The sequence below is a fragment of the Sorex fumeus genome, unplaced genomic scaffold, assembly GCF_029834395.1.
Source record: "Sorex fumeus unplaced genomic scaffold, SorFum_2.1 ptg000037l, whole genome shotgun sequence".
Taxonomy (NCBI): Eukaryota; Metazoa; Chordata; class Mammalia; order Eulipotyphla; family Soricidae; genus Sorex; species Sorex fumeus.
Genome location: NW_026606094.1, coordinates 26,131,402 through 26,156,579, shown reverse-complemented (window position 1 = coordinate 26,156,579; position 25,178 = coordinate 26,131,402). Strand labels below are relative to the sequence as shown.

At 50.3% G+C, this 25,178-nt stretch overlaps 1 protein-coding gene across 4 annotated transcripts in view; it reads right to left on the bottom strand.

The window, feature by feature from the left end:
• The window catches only part of ATXN7L1 (ataxin 7 like 1), a 270,996-nt gene that overhangs the window by 169,309 nt on the left and 76,509 nt on the right, over nt 1-25,178 (bottom strand). For all 4 annotated transcript variants that reach the window (XM_056118265.1, XM_056118266.1, XM_056118268.1 and 1 more), the window contains exon 3: nt 9,097-9,201. In XM_056118265.1, coding sequence (XP_055974240.1) covers nt 9,097-9,201 — 105 coding nt within the window. The remainder of the gene's footprint in view (nt 1-9,096; nt 9,202-25,178) is intronic.

The following is a 25,178-nucleotide window of genomic DNA, read 5'->3' as shown; positions in this document are numbered from 1 at the left end:
CCCCAAAAGGTGCACCGGGAAAGGCAGCTCATTCCTCGGGCTGCAGAGAGAATTCCAAAATGACCTTTTGAGTCCATGCTGGTAAATTCTTTCCTGGGAGGGGAAATAAAGGCATGACTGTTCCCTAATTTTCCTCGGTTGATGCAGCACTAAGGAATGCATTGCAGTGGTCCAGTGAGTGTGAGCAAGGAGCAGCCAGGGATGAGTCATTGGTGGGGGGAGGGTGGTCATGGTACAGTGGTTCCACGCTCCCCCCTCCCAACATCCACGCCCCGGAAGTGGTCAGGAAGCAAGCTAGGGAGGAAGGACATTTCCTGTGCGGCAGCTTTCCCAAGGCCTGTGAGCAGAGCCCAGCTCTCTCTCAAGCCGGGCAGCTCCTCAGGGAACGCTCTTGTGGGCCAGGGGAGCTTGGTTTCTCCACAGCCAATGAGTGAGGCCATTTCCCTGGCTGTGTGCTGGACGCCTCCCTCTTTTCTTCCAAGATTATATATGTATCTTATAAAGCACTAATAGTAGATCCAACATGCAGGTTGTTAAAGGACTGTCATGGGGGTTCTTGGGGCTCAAGGCATCCCGAAACACCTAGTCTTAGTGGTATGTAAGGGGGTGCCGGGTGGGGAATCCACCAATTATGCAAATGTCAGGGGAGCAGAAACGCCAAGAGACTGGGCTGGGAGGCAGCGGCTGTCAGCTGTCTGTTCCTCATCTAACAAAACCCAAATGCTGATTCCCACCTTTCGAAATGCAACCCACAAGCAAACTTTGTCTGTTGTAGTGCCAAATGATGGGCCTCCAGTTTATCTTTCTGTCTATCTGCATGGCTTTGCATGAGACCCCTGGGTTCTCCAGGCTCTGGGTAGCCAGAGTGACAGATGATCTCTCTCTCTCTCTCTCTCTCTCTCTCTCTCTCTCTCTCTCTCAACTTCATAACTGTTAGAGTTGGTTTGCTGCATTCACAATCAGTCCCTGAGTTGTAGCCTCCAGGCTGCAGGTCTGGGCTTGCTTTCTTGGAAGCTTCATCCCACCGGCCATGCTCTTGCTTGCTTCTCTCTGGGCACCCGTGGCATTAGCTCCTGAGAGGCTCAGTCTTGTTCTCATCTACATTACTGAACCTACTACAGCCAAGGCTGCAAGAAGATTGCCCTTGTCCACTCTATCTGCAGCTCCCCAGGACACTCGGCGCAGAGCAAGCGCCCAATAATTATTTCTCAAATCAGTAAATGAACAAAATCATCTGACTCTGGTGAAGGGAATTCAAGAGCTTTGGACTTCAAGACACAGATTTGAAGAAATACATGTATTTTTTTCTTTTCTTTTTCTAAAATATCAATAATCCTAAGGTTGGGGCTGGAGTGATTCTACAGCAGGTAGGGTGCTTGCTGTGTATGTGACCGACCCGGGTTCAATTACCAGCATCCCAGATAGTCCCCAAGCACTGCCAGGAGTAATTCCTGAGTGCAGAGCCAGGAGTAACCCCTGAGCATTTCCAGGTGGGTGACCCAAAAACAAAGCAAAACAAATAATCCTGAAGTTATAAAAAGCCCAGTAATCTAATTCTAAATTTAGGTGGGACTATTATACTTGTAATTTACTTATATCATTTCTATTTAATTCATAGAACATGCAAACAAACCGGATTTTTAATTGAGTGAATTTAGGGGAAATCATCTCTACTTGTGGGCCTCATGAATCTGTTCCTTTGTGGCAGAAAAACAAAAAAAAAAAATCTGAATGAATGGTAGTACCCATTCCACCTCTTTTTTTGAGGGGGGTAGGGGGGTTGGGAAGGCACAGCCAATACTGCTCAGGTTTACCTCTGGCTCTGTGCTCAGGAATCATTTCTATGGGGGCTCAGATGACCATATGGGGTGCTGGGGAATCAAGCCCGGGTTAGCCACGTATGAGGCAAGTGCTTTGCCCACTGTATTATCTCTCCAGCTTTTCCATTCCAGCTCTTCTCTAAACTCCCTTTTTTACCATTTCTAATATTTAAAGGTCTATTTCAATTGCTGTGGCCACGGCTTTCAAGGCACTACTACTAGGGGCTGAAGAGACAGTTTCACAGGCTGAGCACATGCTCGGAATGCAGGACTCCTGAGTTCAATTCCCGGCACACACTATGCTCTGAGCACCATCAGGAGTGAATTCCAAGCAGGGAGTAGCCCCCCTGAGTACTGCCAGCATGGTTCCAAAACACAGAAACAAAGAAGACACTATTGCTAATTTAGTTCTCCTTTCTTCCTTGCCCCGAATGATGCCTGAGTTTATTACCTGTGCTGCTGGTAAGCTGTGTTATATGTAAAAAAGGTAAAAAAAAGGGGGGGAGCTTATCTGTCCCCAAACACCTGCCATTTAACACAGCATTCCATAAGGGAAAAACAACAATAACAAACAACAAACAATGAAAAAATGTAGTCCAGTGTTGCAGAGAATTTGAAATCTGATGGTGGCTAAAATGATATGAAGAAGGAGAAGGAGGCCTAGATGAGGGTGGTGTTCTGTCTCTGACACCAGCCTGATCTGGAGCAAATACCTTAAGTTCCTCATTTCTTTGGCTGTGAGAGGGAGATAATATAACCACAGCATCTTGGGCTGGTGAGTGGGTTCAGCAAGTGTATCACCTTTATTACTATTGTTATTTTGGTCTCCTAATAGCAGAGTTAAAAAAAAAAAGCTGGGGTTGGAATAGGTCACCTTGCTCTGTTTCAGACCCAGCAATAATGTGGATATGAGTAAGAAGAAAATTCAAGTCAAACGCATCCCCGTGGAGTCACACATTGTCCCACTTAGCTTCGATTCTCTCAGCCATGTCATACTGCTTGATGTAGGTGCAGCATTCGTTAATCAGTCCATCTCACATTTCTGTCCATGGAGATCTCTATTATTGGGATTCTCCTTGGGATCCACGTGTCACCCACATTTTACCAGGCATGATAGAGAGAGAGAGAGAAAGAGAGAGAGAGAGAGAGGAGAGAGAGAGAGAAGAAACAATAGGAGATTTTGTTACTGATCATAAGGAGCCCCCAAAGAGAGCTCAGTCTCGTCAGCCTGGGAGTTAACGCTGGTTCTGGGATATATTCATCAAATTAAAGTTAAAAAGGAATTGTAGGAACAAAATAAAGTTTGTACAGATTCACACGCTCTTGCCAAGTCTTATTAATTAATACTGTAAGATTTGACAAAGAATTTGCTCGATGAGACCAATTTCTTTTTATGATTCCATACTTCTCTGAAGTAAACATCTAGTCTCATGAGAAACAACTTTAACAACCACAAAAATTTAATCTCAACAAACAAATCCGACTTAATTGACAAAAAAAAGAAAGAAAGAAAGAGAAGAAGATAAGAGAACACCCTATGTACAGAGTGCAGAGGCAAATGACAACTCCAGCAAGGAAGGCCTGATTGGCTGATTAGTAGATGATGACTCCCCAAAGGCCACAGGGCACTGACCTGAAGAAGGACTGATGGTGTCTAGGGGCCCAGAAGCACAAATGGCTTGTTTCCTCCTTGAGTAGAGGTCCTCTGGGTAGAGACCAAATAATGAGGACAATGGCAGGGAGCCCTAGAACCCTAAGATGAGCTCCCAGGTGCAATACTGCTGGGTACCCCACCCAGATGGGTGTTGGCACTCATGTGGAAGGAATGGGGGTGTTCGCTACGACACACCCTGCCTCGCTCCAGGAATGAGCTGCTGTCACTCATTTATTTTGAGGCTCAGCTTCTCTGCCGTAGCTCACAGTTCATTAAATTCTGCTGCAACACCATCGACATGCAAAACAGCTACTTGAAGGGCATTCAAAAATATCATCAGAAAAAGAAATAAAAATCTTTCAGAAAGAAGAGGGAAATATTAATCGTCTCTTGTCTACTGAATGACATGACATCTAGCTTCTTCAGTTCTGGGGTGTGTGTGTGTCTGGGAACTAAGAACTGAACCATGCATGGATGTCATCTATGCTACCACAGAACAATATTTTTATATATTTTTAACCTCCCCCCCCACTCTTTTGATTTTGAGGTGGAAAGAGTTGCAATAATGGACGGCTTTTGGAGGACTGGATAGATAGTACAGGGATTAAAGCACTTGCCTTGCATGCAGCTGAACCTGTTTCTATTCCCCCAAACCTGATATGGTCCCCTGAGTCCTGCCAGGAATGACCCTTGAGTACAGAGCCAGAAGTAAGTCCTAAGCACAGTTGGGTGTGCCCCCCCCCCCCCCCCACCACACACACAAATGACATCTTGTTTGATTGCTCCATATATGACTATGATGCGGGAGTCATCTTGCTACATGACCAATTCCATGGAGGTAGAAATAGTAAAGTTTCTACACATTGCTATGTAATCCCACAGAGAGAATTTCTGGGCTTAGTACGTATGTGCACACATTCCCATTTGGAGAAAAACTTAAATGTGCAAAAGTACAGAAAATGATATCAAAATAAGATTGCTATATTTCACAGCAGTGGTTCTCAACTGGGAATGAGCTGGTCTGCTTGAGGGGCGATGGCAATGCTAGGCCTTCCTGACTGGAGGTGGGGCTGCTAACACATGCGGCAGACAGAGGTCAAGAAAGCTCTTCTGACACACAAACACCCATTCACATCCCTCATGTAAATAGTGCTGTGGAGAAGCCGTGCTTCCTGGTAAAACAAGTGTAAAATTTTATGTTTCATTAATTTCCAAAGTCCCCAGAACCAACTGCTTAAATGCCTGCATGTGTGCACACACACACCTGCATACACATTTCCTTTTTTTTTTTTTCAGCTTAGCTTAGGCAGACACACTCTTGAATGCCACCCGCCATGCCTCCCTCTCTCTCTGCATTTGGTCCAATCCTTCCAGTCCTGCAGCCAATCACAGGTGCTGAGCCAAGCACATTTCCAAGAGAACAGAATCTAGGTGACAAGCAGTGGAGGGATACAGGCAGGGCTGAGGCGGAGCTAGGATTTGGACCCCCACCACCATGCTAGCCTTTGGGGGCACACAGCACTGCTTCCTGCAGGCCTGGGATGAGGATCCCGAACTTCTAAGTGCTGGGAGCACAGAGCCAAGAGGTGTCTGTCTGGTCTTGCAAGATTTTAGAAAGTGGGAGCTGTGCTGAGAGAGAGAGAGACCACAGAGAATGAGAAGCACAGCAGAGATAGGCAGGGGCCCAGAGAGTGCAGACTGATGGTGAGAGGCAGCCACTTAACTGCTTGCTCTGTGCGGCTATTTCTGTTGGGATGTGCTGGGTGCTCAGAATGGTCTCTGAGTATGTGATGGCTCTGGGGACTAAGCTCAGGGCATCTCTCTTGCCCTGGGTGTTTCCTGAGTCACTGAGCCCTCTCCAGGCCCATGTGGCCGAAACTGCAGAAAGCAGAGCTGTTGGGATCACCTCAGTGCTCTGCAGGCAGGACTTGGGTTTCTACTTGTGGCCAGGTCCTTGCCAGGCAAGTGCTTGAAACCAGTGATCCATCTCCTGGGAGGCTCACTCGTCACTTTGTACCTGCCACCCCAGAACACAGGCAGAATAGCCAGTTCACAGACAGACAAGGGAGAGAGAAAACTCAAGGCCACACAGCCAATGGGTGAGTCCCTTTGCCTCCTCCTAAACGCAACATTCTCTCACTGTAAGAAAATTCCAAAACCATTTTATGGGCGCTGGAAAGATAGTACAGGAGGTAAGGCACTTGATTGCTTGCACGTTGCCACTTTGGCTAACCCTGGTTTAATTCCAGGCATCGCATATGATTTTCCCCCAAGCACTGCCAGGGGTCACACCTGAGCACAGAGCTAGGAATAGCCCCTGAGAACCACTGGGTATGGTCCAATTCCACCCCCCTCTCCCAAACCAAACCAAACCAAACCAAACCATTCCAAGGAGGCCTAGAGGAGATGAGGGGCAGTCAGAAGGTGGCCAAGTAGATTGGAGCGTGGACTGTCAGCCCAAGTCTAAACCTGGCAGTTCTGCTTTGTATATAACCATGAGTCGCATATCAGTGAGGTTACATTCCGAGACTTACATCAACCCATCATGCCATGGTGTGAAGTTCAGCACAGGTACACAGACCTACAAGGTCCAGCTGATGACACGCCTAGTCCCAATATGGCCTCTCAGGTCACCCACACTGTTCATCATTAACTGAAATGTCCTCAGAGTGGGCAGAACCGTTTATGAACTAATCGGGTCACCTGCGGTTTCACTGGAACAAAAGTTGCACCGTTGACAAAAATTAAGTTGGAAATCTACAGTGGACAGTTCAGGCCTGGGGGCTGGCCAGGGTGGAGAAGATAGCCCTCTGAAGAGGTGCAGAGGTGGGAGGCCCAGTGGTCCACAATCTTGCCTCACTCTGGAGGACTGTGGACTGTGGGAAGGCATCTTAGGTTCAAACAGGTGGGGCCCCACAGGCTGCTGTGCTCAAAGTCATAGCAAGCACAGTGTGGCGCTTACCCACGGGTGTTTGGATCAACTTGCTGCAGAAGGCCAGGTGAGTGCAACACAGGCCAGCCCCCACAGAGAAATGCCAGAAAACTCTAGGAGGAATTCTTAGGGCAATGAGGAAGTTCTCCCCTTCCTTAAAGAACTGTGACCGTTCTGAGCGCCTCCCTGCCCTCCCTTGGCCTGGGGAACCACTGGACACACACCTGGAAGGCAGAGGGGGTGCAGGGCCGCCCTCTCTCAGCTGTGCTTATGTCTCCATTGCCATGGGTCAGCTGGTTCAGCAAGAAAGCCACCGGAGACAGGATGAGGTGAGCAACCCCAAACCCGCAAACTAATTGATTGCTATTGCTCACAGCAGATGGCCACTGAGCTGTCCCTGCTCCTTCTGCACTCCGCTCGGTCTCAGGACGGAGGGAGCCAAGCCCTAGATGCCTCATTGGCAGGCAGGTAGGGGCTCTGCCCCCGGCGGATGTTCTCATGCTTTTCAACCTTTACATCCCTCCGGACCAGCACTGTGCCACACAGCAGCGGTCCCCTGCCCAGCAGCTAAAACCCAGGCCTGCAGGCACAGCCTGGGCCCCCAATCAGTCCTTCTCAGTTCCTTTCATCACAGACTCTGACAGAGAGCTCAGTTCCCAGGGAAGGTTTGGGTGGCTTTGGGGGATTCATGGCTATGTAGTTGGCTGCTTGCCAGTGCCCAGAGCAGAAGCACATTCCCAGAGTGTGGGAGTGCATGAATGAGTGAACGGCAAGCGTATTCCTTTCCTCCCAACCACCCTCCTCCATCTAGCCTAGCAGAGGCAACTGGCCACAGTGTATTACCCACTGGCCCCCAAGCTGTGGGGCTCCATTTCTGGTATCCCCATCTGTCACCTTAGCTTCCAGCACTTCCAGCACTTCCAGCACCTCCACAGGGGCTCTGACACTTTCCCTTTGCAGAGCTCTGACCTTTGCTCTCTTTCTGGTGGAAGGGGAGGACCATTCATCATTGAGCATCAAGCACCAAGCGCCAATGAAGGATGGCGCTTGGTGCTTGATGCCTTGCCCCACCAGAAATGAAATGTAAGCACCTTAAGAGTCCCCTTACCTCCCCACTGCCAAATCACTTCCTCGTGGAGGAGATGAGAAAACCAAAGGCCATTGGAAGTGGGAGATGGACTGGACACTTTCTAGGGCCTCTCTCAGGGCATGTGGGTCAGAGAGTCAGGGAAAGTGCCCTTAGGCTGAAATTTCCCTCTATATCAAATACAAAATCTACCCACAACAGATTCACAGGTGCAGATTTCACATACATGTGTATATCTGCATACACACATGTGCCATATTCATGTACAGAAACGCATATTGACAGATGAGATTGGGTTCTAACCACACCACTCCATGGTCCCCAATCCATTTCCTGACAAGCACTGGGAAGCGCCAATTATTTGATGTCAATTCGTAAGAGTCATGATAACCAAAGGGGTGGGGGAAGGTTAGAAATTCTGAGAGCGAGAAAGGGGAAACCTATAATTTTCAAGAGCACATTCAATATTATAATTGCTTTGATTTTTTTCCCTTAGGCAAAATATTTAACATGCTTTAAATTTAACAGTAAAGGAGGGCACTCAGATTTCATGTTCATCAAAAGGGAGGAGGGTTTTGAATAAAAAATATTTTAAGAAATTTTTAAACTTTTTTTTTTGGTTTTGGGGCCACATCTGACATTGCTCACGGCTTACTCCTGGCTCTGGGCTCAGGGATTCACTCCTGGTGGGGCTCAGAGGACCATATGGGGTACTGGGGCTCAAACTCTGGTTGGCCACCTGTGAGGCAAATGCCTTATTGACTGCATTATCACTCCAAACCCTTAACCATTTTTAAACATCCTGGTCCTTAACATATTACAGCTTGGGAAATAATTTGGCCCCATGCTCTATTTAAAGGTAAGACATATCCCGCCGGGAGAGGTTAAGTAACTGGGGCTCTGGAGTCGAATGTTTACGCTGCTTACTGCTTCCCTGGAGGAGCAGCCATATGGGACTGGATCTGTTTTCCATCCCTGGCTCACATGCTGAGGGGCAGGGCAATGTTGCTGCTGACCAGCAACTCACATGTTGCTGCTGACCAGCCGGGGGCAGTTCCTGGACTGAGAGTGGGAAGATCCAGATGGAATCCAGCCAATTCCAAACACACCTGGGTTTTCCGAGCAAGCCTCAGAAAAGAGAAGCTGCAACTGAGGCTAGAAGCACACGGCATTTCTTGGGGGTGGCACCTGTGTGTCCCCATCCCCACCTCCCAACCTCTTGAACCCTGGCTGCCCTTGGCTCCCGCCCGTCCTTTGTGTGCATCTGGAGAGATCCATTGGGACCCCTCTTTCTGGCGCCCCAACACCAGGCGGCAGGAGCCATGCCTCCAACCATCATTCCTGCCGGTTCTGTCACCAAGGCTGGTTTCCCACCCGAGCCATTTCCAGCTTTCTCTCATGAGCACCTGAACAGAGGGAAGGTGGCTCCTAAAATAATCACCCTGGGAGGGGAGGCAGCCCCCCAAAGCCCCTGGAAGAGCTATACACTCAGTCCTGGGCTAAGACAGACCAGGGCTGGGCCCCGGTGGTGGTGGTGATGGTGGTGGCGGCGGCGGCGGGGGTCTAGGAGGAGACGACCATCCCGGAGCAGGAGTCCACTTACCGCAGTGCGCCTGGAAAACCTGTGGCTTGACGACCTGATTACAGGCACTGCACACGACGAGATAGAAGGCGTCATGTGCTGGGTAATGGCCAAACAAGTGCATATCTGTGGGGGGAAACGAAAACAGGCTTTTTTGAAAAAGCAATTCAGTCTCAGAAGGGGTGCCTTGCTGTTTCCTCTGGGAGTGCCCTCAGGAATGGCATTCCAAACCAGACATGCAGACAGGCCATCTGTGTCCTCGGGGGGGGGGGATGCCGTGTAGCTCCCCGGGTCAGAGAAGCAACCTCCTCAGCTCACCCCTCTTCACCACACCTGGAAAACGGCCGCTCCCACTGCCACACAGTCAAGTAGGAGACTCTAAGAACAGTCCCTGTCCTGAGGGGCAGCCTGGGCCCTCAGCCCTCAGTGAGTGATGCCCGAGGGTATCTTAGGATGAGAGACCTCCCCCAGACCCATTCTGTACTAAGCAGCTATCTCTCAGGCATGAGGGGAAGGAAGAGGGGGGTAATGGGAGAGAATGTGGGGATCTTCCTGGCCTCAGCAATTGCGGGAATATTCCCTGAGGAAGATGCCAAAACAAAAGGAAACATCTAGACCAGCAGTTTCTCTATTGTGGGTACCCTGTGGTATTCTAATGGGCCATGGGTGAAAGTCAATGGTGGGAGCACAACACAAGACTAGGGAGTCAACTGGTGGGATGGGTACCATGAGGGCACACAGGAAGGAAGCAAAGCCAGAAGGGGGCCAAGATGAGAACAAGAGAAAGTCTCCCGGAGACAAATGACCTAAAAGTGAAGAATTTGTAGTCATCATCTAGTTGTCATTGGGTGACTGTTAACCCAGTGCTGAAGCGTGTCCATTGGCTGTGAGGTGCCTTAGAACAGCTAGGGAATAAGAACTTCTTTGGAGCTAGAGCAATAGCACAGAGGGTACGGTGTTTGCCATACAAGTGGCCAACCTGGGTTTGATCCCTGTCATCCCGTATGAGCCCCCAGGCACTGCCAGGGTTAATTCCTGAGTGCAGAGCCAGGAGTAATTCCTGAGCATTGCCGTGTGTGACTCCAAAAATACCAAAGAACCCCCCCCCCCCCCCACACACACACACACAAACACACCGCAATGGATCCTCTAGTTTTCCTGGCTGCATGTGAGTGCTGAGGTGGCGGGTAGGGGGAAGACTCCAGGAGAACCTGTGGCAGGTGGACTCCGGGGGGAAAGAAGGAGCTTCTGTGAGGAGGATGCCTTTCAGCAGGAATGGCAAGGTGAGTGGGCTGGGGGAGGGAGAGGAAAATTCCAGATCCGCCAAGGAGGGAGGCTGTGTTTCAGAAGAACCTCTTGGCAGGAACAGAAGAACATGGGGAGAGGCCAAGCCTTGTCTAACAAGGGAAGAATTTTAACCTGGTTTTAAGAACGGTGGGGTGTTATTGAAGGCACTGAAACAAAGACATAATGTAATCATATATAACAGTCCCTGTTTCTTTTGGGGGGTGGTGGGTCTCCTGAGTGGTGCTCAGGGAGTCTTAGGGCTACTTCTGGTGGGTGTTTGCCAACTGGGCTGGCAGTTCAGTGCTAGGGACTGAGAACTTGATGCTGCTTCAGTCCTATCATGCTGGGCACCACTAGGGCTATACCCAGCAATGCTGAGGGGACCACCCGTCTACATTGGGTGAGAGTCAAGAAGCCATGTAGTGCCAAGAATCAAACTGGGGTTAGGCAGACCAACCCCTGTTCCAATTCCTGCACTACCTATATACTGCTAAAAGTCTAGTTTTTTTATAGATGAGACGGATGAACAGATGCATCAATACAAAACCTGGCCCATGCATGCCCAAAGAAGTATTATTCATAATGGCCCATAAAAAGAAGCAAGTCAGATAACCATCAAATGCCAAGCAGAATAAACAAAATACGGTATAACTCAGACCATGGAATACTGTTCAGCCACAAAGAGGATTGAAACACTGATTCGAGAAACCACACAGATGACCATGATGCCAAGTTAAAGGAATAAGACACAGAATGACCGGAAATATATATCTCCATGGAGGTGAGATATCCAGGTTGGGAATCCAGGCTCTGTGGAAGAACCATCACCTTGCATCCGAAAGCATGGAGTTTGAATCCTGACACCTTACAATCTCCTGAACACCAATCTAGGTGTGACCCCCAAAACAAAACAAATTAATAGATGAAAGATCCACCAATAGGCAAAAAGAGGCTGGAGAGACAGTATGGTGGGTAAGGCACTTGCCATACATGTGGCCAACCTGGGTTCAATCTCTTGTACCACATAATGATCCCATGAGCATTATCAGGAGTGATCCTTGAGCACAGAGCCAGAAATAAGTCTTGAACACTGCTGGGTGTGGCTCCAAACAAAAACAAAAAAGGAGGCTAAGTGCTTGTATTGGGAAGGAGGGAGTAGGCTGAAGGAAGAAACAGCTAGATGGTATAGGGGTGAGGAAGATATTCTAAGTTTAACAGTGATTCCCAACTTGCTGATGGTCCTATAAACCTCTGAACTGTGCCCTTTAAATCAGCCAACTGGTCACGACATGAATGACATCTCAATAAAGATCTGTTTTAAGGAAGCTGTGGTCACATGGGGAACACCTTTAGGTGGAGGCCGAGCACATGGGGGTGGGGGCTGGGAGGGCGGGGGGGGGAGGCTGGGGGGAGGGGTGTGTTGCGGGTGGCTGGCTTGACAGTGATGATGCTGGCGGGCTCCAACATCACTGTGGTGGTGACAAAGATGGCCCATCCACTGCGAAAGGGCTTGTCAGAGGACTTGAGAGACATTTCAAAACCTGTGCCCTCTGCTACAGACTACCTCGGCTTCCTGAGTCCACCGGCTGGAGTCCATCAGCTGAGTCTTCTGGACTCGACCTGTGTCTTGAATAAAAACCACCCAACACAGACTGGTCAGCAGGGGAAGTTTGAGGTCCCTGAGTAAGCTCCTCATGACCGGTGAGTGGTTCATTCACAACCTGATAAATGTTCCCACAGAGGCACTGCTGGAGCCACCCTTAGCCCTGACATGTAGCCACCACAGATGCCCTACCTGGGACCCGGTGCTCCCCTCCCCCCTGCCTATGTGGGCACAGGCCAGAGACCAAGTCTCGGGGTTTGGGGCTGACTCCATGTGTGGGGTCCTCCACAGACTCCAGGGCAGGGGGTGCAGGGAGCAGCAGGGTTGGGGACACAGAATGTCTAATATGTCAGCGTCCTGGCACAGCTATTCTTTCCTCTCCGGAGACCTGCCTCTACTATTTGCACTCTAACCAAGACTTGGTACGAGGGGAGGGGATTTGTCAGTGCCTGTGAGGCGGCTGTGGAAGAGGCTGAGGGAAGGCTGCTCTGAGGGAGTCTGAGCCCAGCCAGACCCACCCAGTGCCCCAGAGAGGTCACTGCCGGGCTTCACTTGCAGATAGCACACACTGTCCTACTTCTTCCTCACGTGTTATGTCTGTAACACAGATTCCATTTCTAAAGATTCACATTCTGTGAGATATATTTTGAAAACTTAAAAAAAAAGCCAGGGGGGAAAAATATTTTCACAGAGTCTCCTCAGTGATTGGAGGGGCCTAGTCACCCTTCCTAATCCTTGGACTGGAAAAGCAGGGAAGCGGTATGTTACCCAAGGTACAACTATGGGCCTCTTCCCTTCAAGGCCTGTGCAGCAACACTTTGTGCCATCTCCTCAACCCCTAAGCCAGAAAAACAAAAAAAATCTGGTGTGACTGAAATCTCCAAGTTCACTCGAAGTGGGAATGGGCTTCCTCCTCCCCCATCTCCCAAGTTTACCAGTAACTTGGCAGTCACACCCACAAACTACCCCCTAACACCATGTAATCCCATCAACAGTCATGATCCAGAGACTCAGAAATAAAGCACCCAGAAGAGAGCAACATAGACCTCACCATGCACAAAACAATATGAACCCTAGTATAAACCATAATACCTTAATCAATTTTGTTCTTGGAAAAAAAAAAAGAAAGTAAAAGCACTGGTAGATTTGTACCAGCTTGCAGAAGCCCAACTGTGTTGTGTCTCTTCCCAACAACCTCCCGTGATGTCACGGAGGTAGCTGAGAATCAGCCACAGTGAGTGTATTTATACCACAGAACCAGGCAAACACGGCACATTGGGGCTGTTCTTTTGGAGCTGGGTGCCAGACACTTACCAACCTGGGAAGTTGGTACTCCTCAACCACGTGATCATCTCTCAGCTGAAGGACCTAAGGGTCTCCTCTGAGGGGTGATGGGGAGCAGGATAAAGAGTAAAGATGGACCAAAGAGGGAGAAGTCACCCCCTGTCATGTCTGCTTTAGGAACACTAACTCCTGCATTCCTCCAGAAATCTGTAGAATTGCCCCCACTGAGCCCAACACACACCTCTTCACCTTTCTGTGCCACCAAGTTGAAGATCAGGTCAGTCAGAGCCTGGTCGCCTGGGCGCATTCAGCACAATGCTCATTGGTACATATTAATATATATTTATATACATATAGATATCTTTCTAGATGTTGTCTTTTGTTAATATTTTCTAAGTTAATCTGTACAGTTAATCTCTACAGTTGTCATTGTCCCCCTTTCAAGAAAGGAAAAAAAATATATAAAAACAAATTTCAGACTAGGGTGACAGTGGAAATGGCTGGAGTGAGGCCATGAGTTCGATCCCTGGCACTGCATTATCCTCTCCCAGCTCCATCGTGGCCAAGCAGCACACAGAACTGACTGAGCAGTGTGACCATCAGGCCTGCGGGGCCAAGTACTTGCAGGGGGAGGCTCCTCACCCCCACACCCTAAAACTGCTTGAGATCTGGCAGCAATGACTTATAAAGAACAATGAGATTCTAGGGTATGGACTCTAAAACCAGTGCTCCTTCATCAGCAAAAGGCTCTCCTTTGACATGAGAGTACTTCACAGATGAGGAAACTTGTTTGGAGAGCCACCAGGGTCTCCCAATTAATGAGCTGTCCTTAGGTTCCAGGGAAGTCGCTGATATGCACACAGAACAGGGGTCAAAGGAAAGATTTAGAGCTTAAAAGCTGTAGACCTCAGGGTAGGGCTCCATCTTTCTGAAAATCAGCTACATTTTTCTGTGAATTGGGACTACCGTTTCCCACTCCAGGGAGGTTGAGAAAGAAAAAGCCTGTGGAGAAAGCTTTAATCAAGACACCTTCCCTTTCAGCAACCTCTGGAGAAGGCCTCACTCCAGCCAACACATTCTTTGACTATCCCTCAGGACTACTCACAGCAGGATTCTTGGGATGGGTGAGGGGTTGGATCCACGTATGCGCACGTGCAGATATGAATTCTGGAAAAACAGGTGCAGGGGAAAAAGGTGGGGCCTTGCTCAGTTTCGAAGACAATGTTCAACCACCTCCTACGCAAAGTCAAAGCTGTGTTTTGCTCCACAGAGCCTGCAAATGGATCAACCATGCATCAAATAGGTGATGGTGTAACTCTGGCATTATTCTGGAGGGACCTTAATCATCTACTGGATTTGGTCACAGGAAGGGAAGAACAAGCACCATTTTCCTTTCTTTCTTTCTTTCTTTCTTTCTTTCTTTCTTTCTTTCTTTCTTTCTTTCTCCTTCCTTCCTTCCTTCCTTCCTTCCTTCCTTCCTTCCTTCCTTCTTTCTTTTCTTCCTTCCTTTCTTTTTAATTGAATCACCGTGAGATACATTTACAAAGCTTTCATGTTTGAGTTTCAGTCATAAATTGATCGAACACCCATCCCTCCATCAGTGCACGTTTTCCATCACTAATGTCCCCAGTATCCCCACTCCCATCCTAACCCTCTTCCTGCCTCTATGCAGACAACTTCACCCATACTCTCTCTCTACTTCTGGGCATTATGGTTTGCAATATGGATATTGAGAGGCTATCAAGTTATCTACTTTCAACACACATCTCCCATCCCAAATGATCCCTCCAACCATCACTGACTTAGTGATCCCTTCTCTATTCCAACTGCCTTCTCCCCCAGCTCATGAGGCAGGCTTCCAACTATGGTACTAGCTTCATTTCAGAGAAACAGAGGTATTTGTGTTTTGGACTCTAACTTACTAGACAACTATGTCTGCATCTGTCTATGCACCTAGCCATTCATATAGCACCTATCAGTGAAACGTGCCTACATTCTAATATTATCTGTTGTACTCATTTTCTTGTGCTTATTTTTGTTTGGCTCTATTTAATTAAAAATATACTCATTAAGGGACTGAGAAATAGTACAGTAGTTAGGGAGCCAAACAACAAAATATTGAGATCTCTAAATCAGCGCTGCAAGGTAATCCAGTGAGTCGGAGTTGGAGTGGAGCCCAAGAGTCAATGTGAGGTTTTGAGGGATCTGAACTGGTTCTCAACAGAGACGGGGGTACAGGGCATCTGAGGTCATAAACTGAATCACTAGTGCCAGTCAGACTCTGGAACCCACAGCACTAGTTCATAAGAGTTGACTTTCTTTCTGACACTGCGTTCCGTGAGACATATCGGTAGCTTGAATAAGCCAAGGCAGGAATGTTTATACCTTGGAATCAGCATTCCCCACAAACCAGGCTTCTTCGTTGGAGAGCTGGTTGTTAAAACATCTACAGCGGGCCACTGCCTAGCAGCCTGCTCTGGAGAAAATGATCACCTGCCATCTCAGGAGACAGAAAGACTTTTGTGAAACTGGGAAGAAAATCATGGATTAATAGAAAATGATGGTGCAGTACTGATTATTAACCCAAGAACTTATGCCCAGCAGAGGCATTCACTGGGGCTCTGTATTGCTTTCTGCATGAAATACGCACGTGAAATGGTCCAGTCTGTTGGTGAGAAGGGCAGAGCGCTGGGGAGGAGGGGTTGTGAGGGCAGGGGGGAATGAGGGGTGGCGAATTCAGTCACTGGAGTTCTTTCCAACATCTGTCCTCGCCATGTTTACTTAAGTAAATAAATGTGGGGATTATTAGCTGATTAGGTTCATAATACTAAGCAAATGCCGTGTGTAAATTTATCACACAGGCTGTTCCCAGTGCTCCTGGCCTGGCAGGCAGTAGCTCACTTCTTTTTCTTCACTCTTCCCGTACAATTCTCATTTGCGGCAGCGTCAATTGTCAATTGCATTCATGTTGTCAATTCTGTCTGCCAGGCGCGCGCCTGCTCCCTGACAGCACTTGAGGTGCCTCCAGACTTTTGTCTGACTTGCCTGGCCTCCCCCCCACCCCCCTGCCCCTGAACACACCCACTTCTCCTTTTCCAGATGGCAGAAGGGTGGGAGGGGGCAAGCTCAGCAGAGATGCAAGGAGACAAAGTTTAGAGCATCAGAACAGATTCTCTGAAAGCAGGATAAGTCGAATTTCCCCGTGCAGTGGGTCAACTGTTTCTCCAGTCAATACTGGAACAGATCCTGGCAGAACGGGAGCAGCATTTCATTCGAGACAAACAGCTTTCTGAGGGAAACGCTTTTGACAGGCAGAATCATGCGTGTGTGCAAACTTGAGTTTATAGCCAGTATTCATTTTTCAGAAACGGCTGCAGTTAAGGAAAGGCAGAGTGACATCTCCAATTCACTATTTGTACAGGACTTGTTTCTAAGATGGAAAGACAGCTGGTTTTGTGGATTCAGGATCAAACTAGAGGCTGTGTGCGTTCAAATTTGCCCCTGGACACTTTCCAAAAGCATGAGACTCTGACATTACAAAGCAACAACCAGTGAGATCTCCAAAGAGGAAAGAATTTAAGAGGGGGCCAGTCTTTCTCCCTCCCTCCCTCCTTTCCTTTCTTCCTCCTCTCCATTTCCCTCCCTCCCTCCCTCCCTCCCTCCCTCCCTCACTATGATGCCTGGTGACCTGCTGCACAAGAGATGGCCTCTCTTTGAAGGCCATGAAACAGCTTGTCTATCTGCCATTGGTAAAACTTCTCCTTGCTCCAGAAATCCCACAGGAGGACAAGGTAGACAGTCACGACACAACTATGAATTTTAGTTCCTTGAAAATAAACAAATAGATAAACTGGAACACAGAGCTAATACAATGGGTAGACTGATGCACTTGCTATGCACATGGCCGAACCAGGTTTGATCTCCAGCACCCCATATGGTCCCCTGAGCCCCACCAGGAATGAGCACAGAGTCAGGAGTAAATCCTGATCAGAGCAAGGTGCAGGCCTCGAAGAAAACAAAAATCAAAGAAAAATAAATAAACAAAGCCCCAGAAAACTGGCCTCATTTCCCCACCCCCAACCCTCAAAATACCCTTTCAGGGTTCTGAAACTCTCGCAGTTGCTATAGAAATCCGACCACTGTCTAGGGAAACCCGCCGGGAGAGATGCTGGCACACGGATAATTTCATAGATTTAAAGTGTCCGCTTTCCTTGTTCCCCGACTCAAAGGAAAAGAATCTTGTCATTAAAAAAAAAAAGTGATGATATTTATGTCTTTTGCATCTACCAAAGCATCTCTAGACAAGGACACAAGGCGTGCCTGGCCTGAATGGCGGCCCGTGGGGGAGTGACTGGGCAGGACATGAGGGTGGCCATCGTGGGAGGGGGCAGCAGAGCCAAGACCCCAGGCTTCCTGGGAGAACAAAGAGCTGAGCTGGCAGCCGGGTGGCTCTGCCGTGCAGGCGTCCACTTACCTGCCACTTTCCGGCAGGTTGCTGGCCAGAACTGTCGTCGTGGCAACTCAATGACACGGCTGGGGGCGGGGGGTGGGGAGTGAGGGGATGACCTCCTGGCCAACAGGAAAGGCACCTGCTCGAGAGAGGCGTGCACCCTTGCATGAGGACCTCCGCCCCGGGGACCCGAGGGAGCCTGCCTCCCCCATTCATCTTCATCAGCTCATTATGCGCTTTTTATTAATTCGTCTTTTCTCTCTCCGAGTGGAGTTTTCAGCTGCATTTTAATCACTGATGTCAGATGGAAAGCTAGAGGGGGAGATAAAGGGGGAAGAAAGTTTCTCCTTCACCACGACAGAGAGATGCCATTTATCTTCCAGCTCCTTCCCTTCAGACAGGAGACAAATCTTAGAAGCAGCGGGAACCGTGGGCCTGAGGCTCCCGTGCCCCCGAGAGGGCGGAAGATGTGGTCACTTCCCTGACTTTCAGCTCTCTGAGAGTCCAGAGCTGGCCGCTGTCCAGCTCTGTCCATGACAATGAAATCTGGAAGTAGAAGCTTTGGAAGACAGTGCTATGGAATGCCCATGTAGCCACAGTGTGTGTGTGTGTGTGTGTGTGTGTGTGTGTGTGTGTGTGTGTAGGGGTTAAAGGTGGGGGTGCCCCCTTTCTTTCTCTCCCAGACAAGCACTACCAAGGCCCCCTTCTGGCTGCAGTGGGGGCAGGAAGGCACCATGTGGGTGCTGGGGAATGAGGGAGCAGGTGGGACATCTCCTTAATGTGTCCTGGACGATCTCCTCCTCATGCCAAAACCAAGTCAGCCCCACCCAAGCAGCACACACAGAAGACAGTCAATGGGCTCCTCCTCAGAGGGACTGAAGCGTAAAGTGACAGAAGCTATGTGGACCTTCCCTCATTCCACCTGCCCGCTACAAGGCATAGCCTCAGGTGGCCCCTTTCACAAGCTTCCCCTTGGCTTCCTCTCAGACCCAAGAGCAACTGCACCAGGAAGGGAGTGAAAGCCCTGGGAAGTGCCCTAAAACACAGTTCCTAAAACACATCATGGATGAAATGAGATGAAATGAGAGGCTGGGGGCCAGGCAGCCTCCAGCTTCAATTCTGACCCTGCCATTTGGCGTGAAAATGGGGGAGGGGGGCGATGACCCCCTCTGAGCCTCTCTACAGGACCATGTACTGCCAAGGACCCCCTTCAGAATGAGCGGCAGAAAAGAGTGGCTGGGACACTCAAGTGGGCCAAGGGAAAAGCGAGTGAGAGCATCTCCCTCGGCGTAGACTCAGAAGACAGTCCCCGCACACTGGGGCTGATGCCCTCAGTGGCAGCATGGCCACCGGCCGCCTCCGTGTTCTTCCTGGCTCTTGGTCCGTGATGACTGACCCACAGGGAAAGTGCTGGAAATAAAGAGGGGGACCCAAGGGGAAGTGACATCCAGAAGATGAAGAAATGGCAGCTCACCGTGCCAGACTGCTTGCTTGGCTTCTCCCCCTCTCCCCACTTCATTCCTCAGTGGTGGGGCTCTGCCCCTTAACTGCAGTGCTTTCCCCGACACTGCAGGGGTTCGGGCGCCAGGGATGACAGCATAGGGAAAGTTCTGGGGACAGAGCCAGAAGCTCAGGCCCTGCAAGGCAAGTTCTCCACCAGAGCCACATCCCCTGGCCCCCGTGAGTTCTTCCCTGTTTTTCTGTTTTGGACCACCGCTTGTGGAATTGTGGGTGGGGGGATTAGTTCCTGCTCAGTATTCAAGGGCGTGTGTGTGTTGTCCTATAGTTGTTTAGAGGACTCTTGTGGTGCCAGGGATCAAACGAGGAGACCCAGTACTCAAATCTTTTATTATTATTATTTTTTTGCTTTTTGGATCACACCTGGTGATGCACAGGGGTTCCTCCTGGCTTTACACTCAGGAATTACTCCTGGCAGTGCTCGGGTGACCATATGGGGTGCTGGGACTCGAACCTGGGTGTCAGCTGCATGCAAAGCAAACGTTCTACCCGCTGTACAATTGCTCCAGCCCCAGTACTCAAATCTTAAACCAGATCCCCGGTCCCCAAGTGATTCATTCACTTATTTTATTAAATGAAGCTTTTCATTAAGGGACTTCATGGGAGGGATAAAAATAGGACATCAATTGGACTAGCTGGGATCTCCCCAGCTTCACAATTGTAGAAAAAGAAATCCGGGTAGCTTCTTCTCAAGAGGACTTAGGGGGCAGCGGGGGTCAGGGGGTAGCTCAGTGGGCCAAGCACAAGCTTTGCACCTCATGGTCTGTTAAGCACTGCAAGGGGCAGCTCCCGGGGCACCGAAGAAGGAGGGGCATAATCCCCAGTGCCCACCCTAACAAGTGCTGGACTCCCCCATCAACGCTCTGCCAGCCAACTGCGGGTGAAGAGTTGGCGTGTGCTTGCAGGGTGACTGGTGCCCAGTGGAGCCAATGGCCCCACAGATGGTTAGGAATCAATGGCAGCTGATTCCTCACAGAAATGCTCGGCCGAGAGAGCTGGGTCCTGCGACCCTGTCAAGGGCTTTTCCTGGTTCTGGCAAAGGGACAGCAGATTGCTTTCAGTGGGTCCTGCTGGGGCTGGGTTTCCCAGGGGCCCTACACGATGTCAATGAGCCCTGAGTGTTACCACCAGAGCTTGGGGTACTCGTGCCACTTGGCTCTGTTATGAGAAGCGTCTACTTGGCATGACAGTGGGCAGTGAGAGCAGTACTCCATGTCCCTGGAACCACGTCCAAAGCACGTGAGCCACAGGGACATCCCACCCACAGGAGGCTGTGACAGACAGCCCAAGGCAGCTCCTCAGAGCAGGGTGCTTCAGGGAGTGGGGGGTGGGGGGTGGGGTAGTGCCCTTCTAGCTGGGCAGCTGCAGCAAAACTTGTGAAGGACAGACAAGATCTTGGCTCTAAGAGGACAAAGAAATTGAGGCCAGAGTGGGGTGGTGGTAGAGGGGTAGGCGGTGTGCTTGCCTTGCACACAGTCAACCCTGGTTCAATTCCTGGCATCCCATATGGTCCCCCAAGCCCGCGAGGAGTAATTCCTGAGTGTAGAGCCAGGAGTAGCCCCTGAGCATGGATATGTGTGCCAAAAAAGAAAAGAAAAGAAAGGGAAGAGACAACTTATATGCACACTCCTTGAGCACTGTGCTAGGAAGGAGAACCCAGCACACATGTGGATAACAGAAGCTCTCCATGTTTCAGAGCCTCGGGGAATCAGACTGACAGGGTACAGGAGGAGAATCACTGAGGCTTTAGTCACTGAGCCAGCCTGAAGAGAGTTCTGGGCACCAAGAGAAAAGGGGCCCTGGGGATGCGGGCGACCTGGGTTCGATCCCTGGCATCCCTTAAGGTACCCTGAGCACTGCGAGGAGCAATTCCTGAGTGCAGAGCCAGGAGTAACCATCGGGTGTGCTGCCCAAAAGAAAAAAGAAAACCTAAAGGAAGGACTCTGGGGCTTTTCTCTGGGTGGGGCTCTGGGGCTCTGGGACCTGGCCCTGCCCCGGGGTTTCCCTTCCACATGGACTTCACGCCCCAGCTCTTCTTTTCTCCCTTTACCTCCACACCACCCAAGTCCAATGTAGCCTTCCAGAACAGTGTGGTTGTAGCCTCCTCCAGGAAGTCATCTTTGGTTTCTGCAGAGGCGACTAGCCCTTTTCTCCGCCTCTGCACGTGAGTTTCATCTATACCTGCACTTAGCCCGCTCAACCTGATGTTTCCACACATTTGTGCCTGTCTCCCCAGGTGCACGCTAACACTTTCTATTAGGACCCAGACATCTGACATTAAGAACAAAGACTTCCAGGGGCTGGAGCAATGGCACAGCGGATAGTGCGTTTGCCTTGCATGCGGCCGACCCGGGTTCGATTCCCAGCATCCCATATGGTCTCCTGAGCGCTGCCAGGAGTAATTCCTGAATGCATGAGCCAAGAGTACCCCCTGTGCATTGCCAGGTGTGACCCCCCCAAAAAAAACAAAAAAAAACCCCAAAAAACAAAGACTTCCAGGCCAGAAAGACAGCCCAGGGCATGCTTTGCACGCAGGAAGCCTGGGTTTGATCCCTGGTACCACATGGTCTCTCGAGTAACATGCCAGAGCAGCTTCTGAACACCCTTAATTCAACCATACTCCCCCAAATGAAGACTTACAAGGTCTGAGGAGATAGCTCAAAGAACTAGATCAAGAGATTTGCATGCAGGAGGCCCAGGTTCACTCCCTGGTACCTCAAGCTTCCTGGGCACAGGGCCAAGCACTGTGGGTGTGACGCCAAACCAATATGAGATATAAATGAAACAAATAAAACAAAGACTTCTAGGGTTGGTGATGTGGTTCTGTGGTAGAGCATGTGCCTTACATGTGAGAAACTCTGGGTTTAATCCCAGGCACTACCACCCAAAACCCAAAAACACAAAATTAAAGACTTCCAGAAATATGCTCAAATGCTTGAGTGAGGCGTCATAAAGCTCTTGCCCAGGAGTTTTAGCTGGGGCCGTTGTGGGTACAGGAATTAGCAACCACTGCCTGCTTTGCCACTAGCTGGCAGGGCCACACTGGTTTGCCAATAAATCCTCGCTGGAACGATCTACCCTCTTCTGGAAACAGTAGTTGGACCTTCCCCTTAAAGCGGCTTTAAAGATAATTTATGCGAGGACCGGGACTATATTAGCACTATTTAAATGCCTATGAAATTAAACCGAACTTTCACCTGGACTGGCCAAGTCAGAAGCGAAAGCGCCTCAGAGGACCAGTTTCACAGACGTGGCAGGGCGTGTGCTGGGAACGCAGACTGTGGTGCCAGACTGCCTGACTCCCAACTCCTAGGACCACCTTCCTAGTCAAAAAAAAGCTCTGGGTCTCAGGCTCCTCCTCTGCAGAGTGGGGATGGTATCAGACAGGGCAGCTCAAGGATAAGATGGGGTGACAGGGCAGCTCAAGGATAAGACGGGGTGACACATGTCTGACACATGGCACTCGGACACAAGTAGCAGTGACCAGGGTGCAGAATCTGATTTTGGACGGCAGAAGTTGAGGAAAACGACGGTGATTTGTGTCTTCTGGAGCAAAGACAGGGACTCTGAGAAGGTAAACATGCTCAAAGGCCCCCAGGCCTTGAATTTTAGCCACAGAAGTTGCAGGTTGGGGGAGGGCAGACGAGTGTGTTGCAGAAAGTGAATAATAATATGGGTCAGCTGGTGGCCCCATGGAGGGTCTGGTCCCAGATATACTCATCCAGAACCTCTGGCTCATTGGCAGATTCTGTGAACCATGGAGAAACATTATGTCAGGTGCCACAGGGAGTGCCCTGGCCGTGTGAGCCCTTCTCAGTATCTGTGCTTGTAAACTCTTGGACCTGTGAGTTAAGAGACGTGGTCTAGTGATGAACTGAACCCACGAATCCCCCATCCTGACAGCCGATTAGGCGTGTCACTCCTCCGTTCCGCGTTTAAGGACTTCACCTGGGTTGTCTGACACTCACCTTCGTGGCCGTGTTCCCCCTTTGGTCATGGGCAAATGCTGTAAACCAGGTTCTCATCATAATCAAAGAACCGGTCTACTGGGACGGCCCTGGTTCTCCTCCATAGGAAGGCTCTGTGCTGGGTCCAAATTCTGTAGTTCGTGGTCCACGCTTAAGGTCCATGGATGCTTGGGGATCCCAGAAAGTCTGTTTTTGGAACACATGCCTAATATAGGGTGCTTACAGTGTTCTGGCGGTTCAGTCTTCCTGACTTGGTTCTGGAGAAAACTTCCCTGGGGCTCTGGGGCCACATTCCAAACCCTAGTGAGTCCTAGCCCTGGGGGGGATAGCCCAGCCAGTTTCCAAGTAGAGATGGGGTCAGGGCACAGTGTGTTGAGGATGATTCCGTATCTCTGCTAGAAAAACAAGCCTGTGCCCCAACAGGGGCTATCCAAGGGCCTCATCCCTGCAGGGAGCCACGTGACAAGCCCAGGGCAGGGCAGGGCAGGGTAGCTCGAATAAGTCTCCCTCCTAGAAGAGGGAGCCAGCTAAGCTCCAGCCTGGTCCCTAACTTGCTGTTGTCTCTGTCCTAGCTGCCTTTCTAAAAAGTCAAAGTCAGTTGGTTTCAATCAGCTCTGGCCGGGGCTCCAGGCCTTTCCCCTCCACCCCTCCACAGCATAGTCAGGTGAGTCTGGAAGAATCCAATCCAATTCCTCGGGAGATCGGGAGATGCACTAGACCAACATGCTGTGAAAAATCTATCCGGGGGCTTTTATTTACTTAAGACCTGCATGTGGGGTGGAAGCTTTTTTTCTTTTTCTTTCTTTCTTTTTTTTTTTTTTTTTTTTTTGCACAGTGCCATCAAGCCGCCTCTCACCAGGAAAAATAAACCCCCTTTCAGGCTGCCTCCCTCTGCTCCTTCCTGCCTGCAGGCTGGAGGGCCTGTGCCCAGGACTGAGAGGGATGGAGAGTGGTTTGAGACTCCAGGGTGCGAACGCAGGGGTGCCCCTCCCCCACGCCGCTTCTCAGGCTGCTGGGAGGGGACAGATATTTGCTCTCCTGGCTTCAGTGCCATGGCTGATCCCGTTGCCCTGCTCTGTCTGTGTGGGGTTCGCACCCAGTGCCCAGTGCTGAGGCAGGAGGCTGCTCTGGGTTCCAGGGGCAACCTCATCTCCACTGGTGCAATGAGACCAAGGGGTCAGGTCTGTGGCATCATATATCACTGTGCACAGAGACCCTCAGGATCTGTGAGCTGTAGATTCCGGGGGTTCTAGGGAGCGCGTCTCTGCACCGGCGGGCAAGTGCTCTCGGCCTGCCGGTGACCTGGATGCCTCAAAGACCCCCTTCCCCAAACCAGTCTGCTCATCATGTGTAGTGATGAATGGGCTGGAGTGGCCAGGCGAAAGGCGAGGACCAGGTGTACAAGGGCTTCTCCAGAACACAGAGCAGGGGAGTGTAACCCTGACTGGCCACACAGTCATCAACCAGCCACAAAGAGAAGGCCTGGAGGGAGATGGCGCTGCCCTCGCTGAGGCTTCAGTTCTACTCCCTCCCTCCTTCCCTCCCTCCCTCAAGGTCCACAAGTCCCCGAGGGCTGAGGCAGAGGAAAGGACAGCCCTCAGCCAAGAGGCCTGAGGGGCACCTTAACCCCTGAGACTGGACAACGAAAGGTGGGGGTGGGGGGGACTGGCCATCTTTCCTGTCCTTGATGCTGGGTCAGTTTGTCCAAGCCATCTTCCCTCCAGAAAGTCCTGCAGACACCCTCCCCCTGGAGGTGTGTGTGTGTGTGGGGGGGGGGGGGGCGGCAGCACCCAGGACAGGAAAGAGGGATGCCCAGCTACATAAAAACGCAGATACCCCACCCCCGTCCCAGTCCTGCCCTGTCCCTGCCAGCTCTTCCTGGAGGACACGGCTCTCCTGTCCCGATGGTCATGGAAGGGCTGGCGCGGCCACCTCCATACACGTGTGCTCAGGGCTTAGGTGCTTGCCCTCCCACCGGGGCATGGCTCACTAA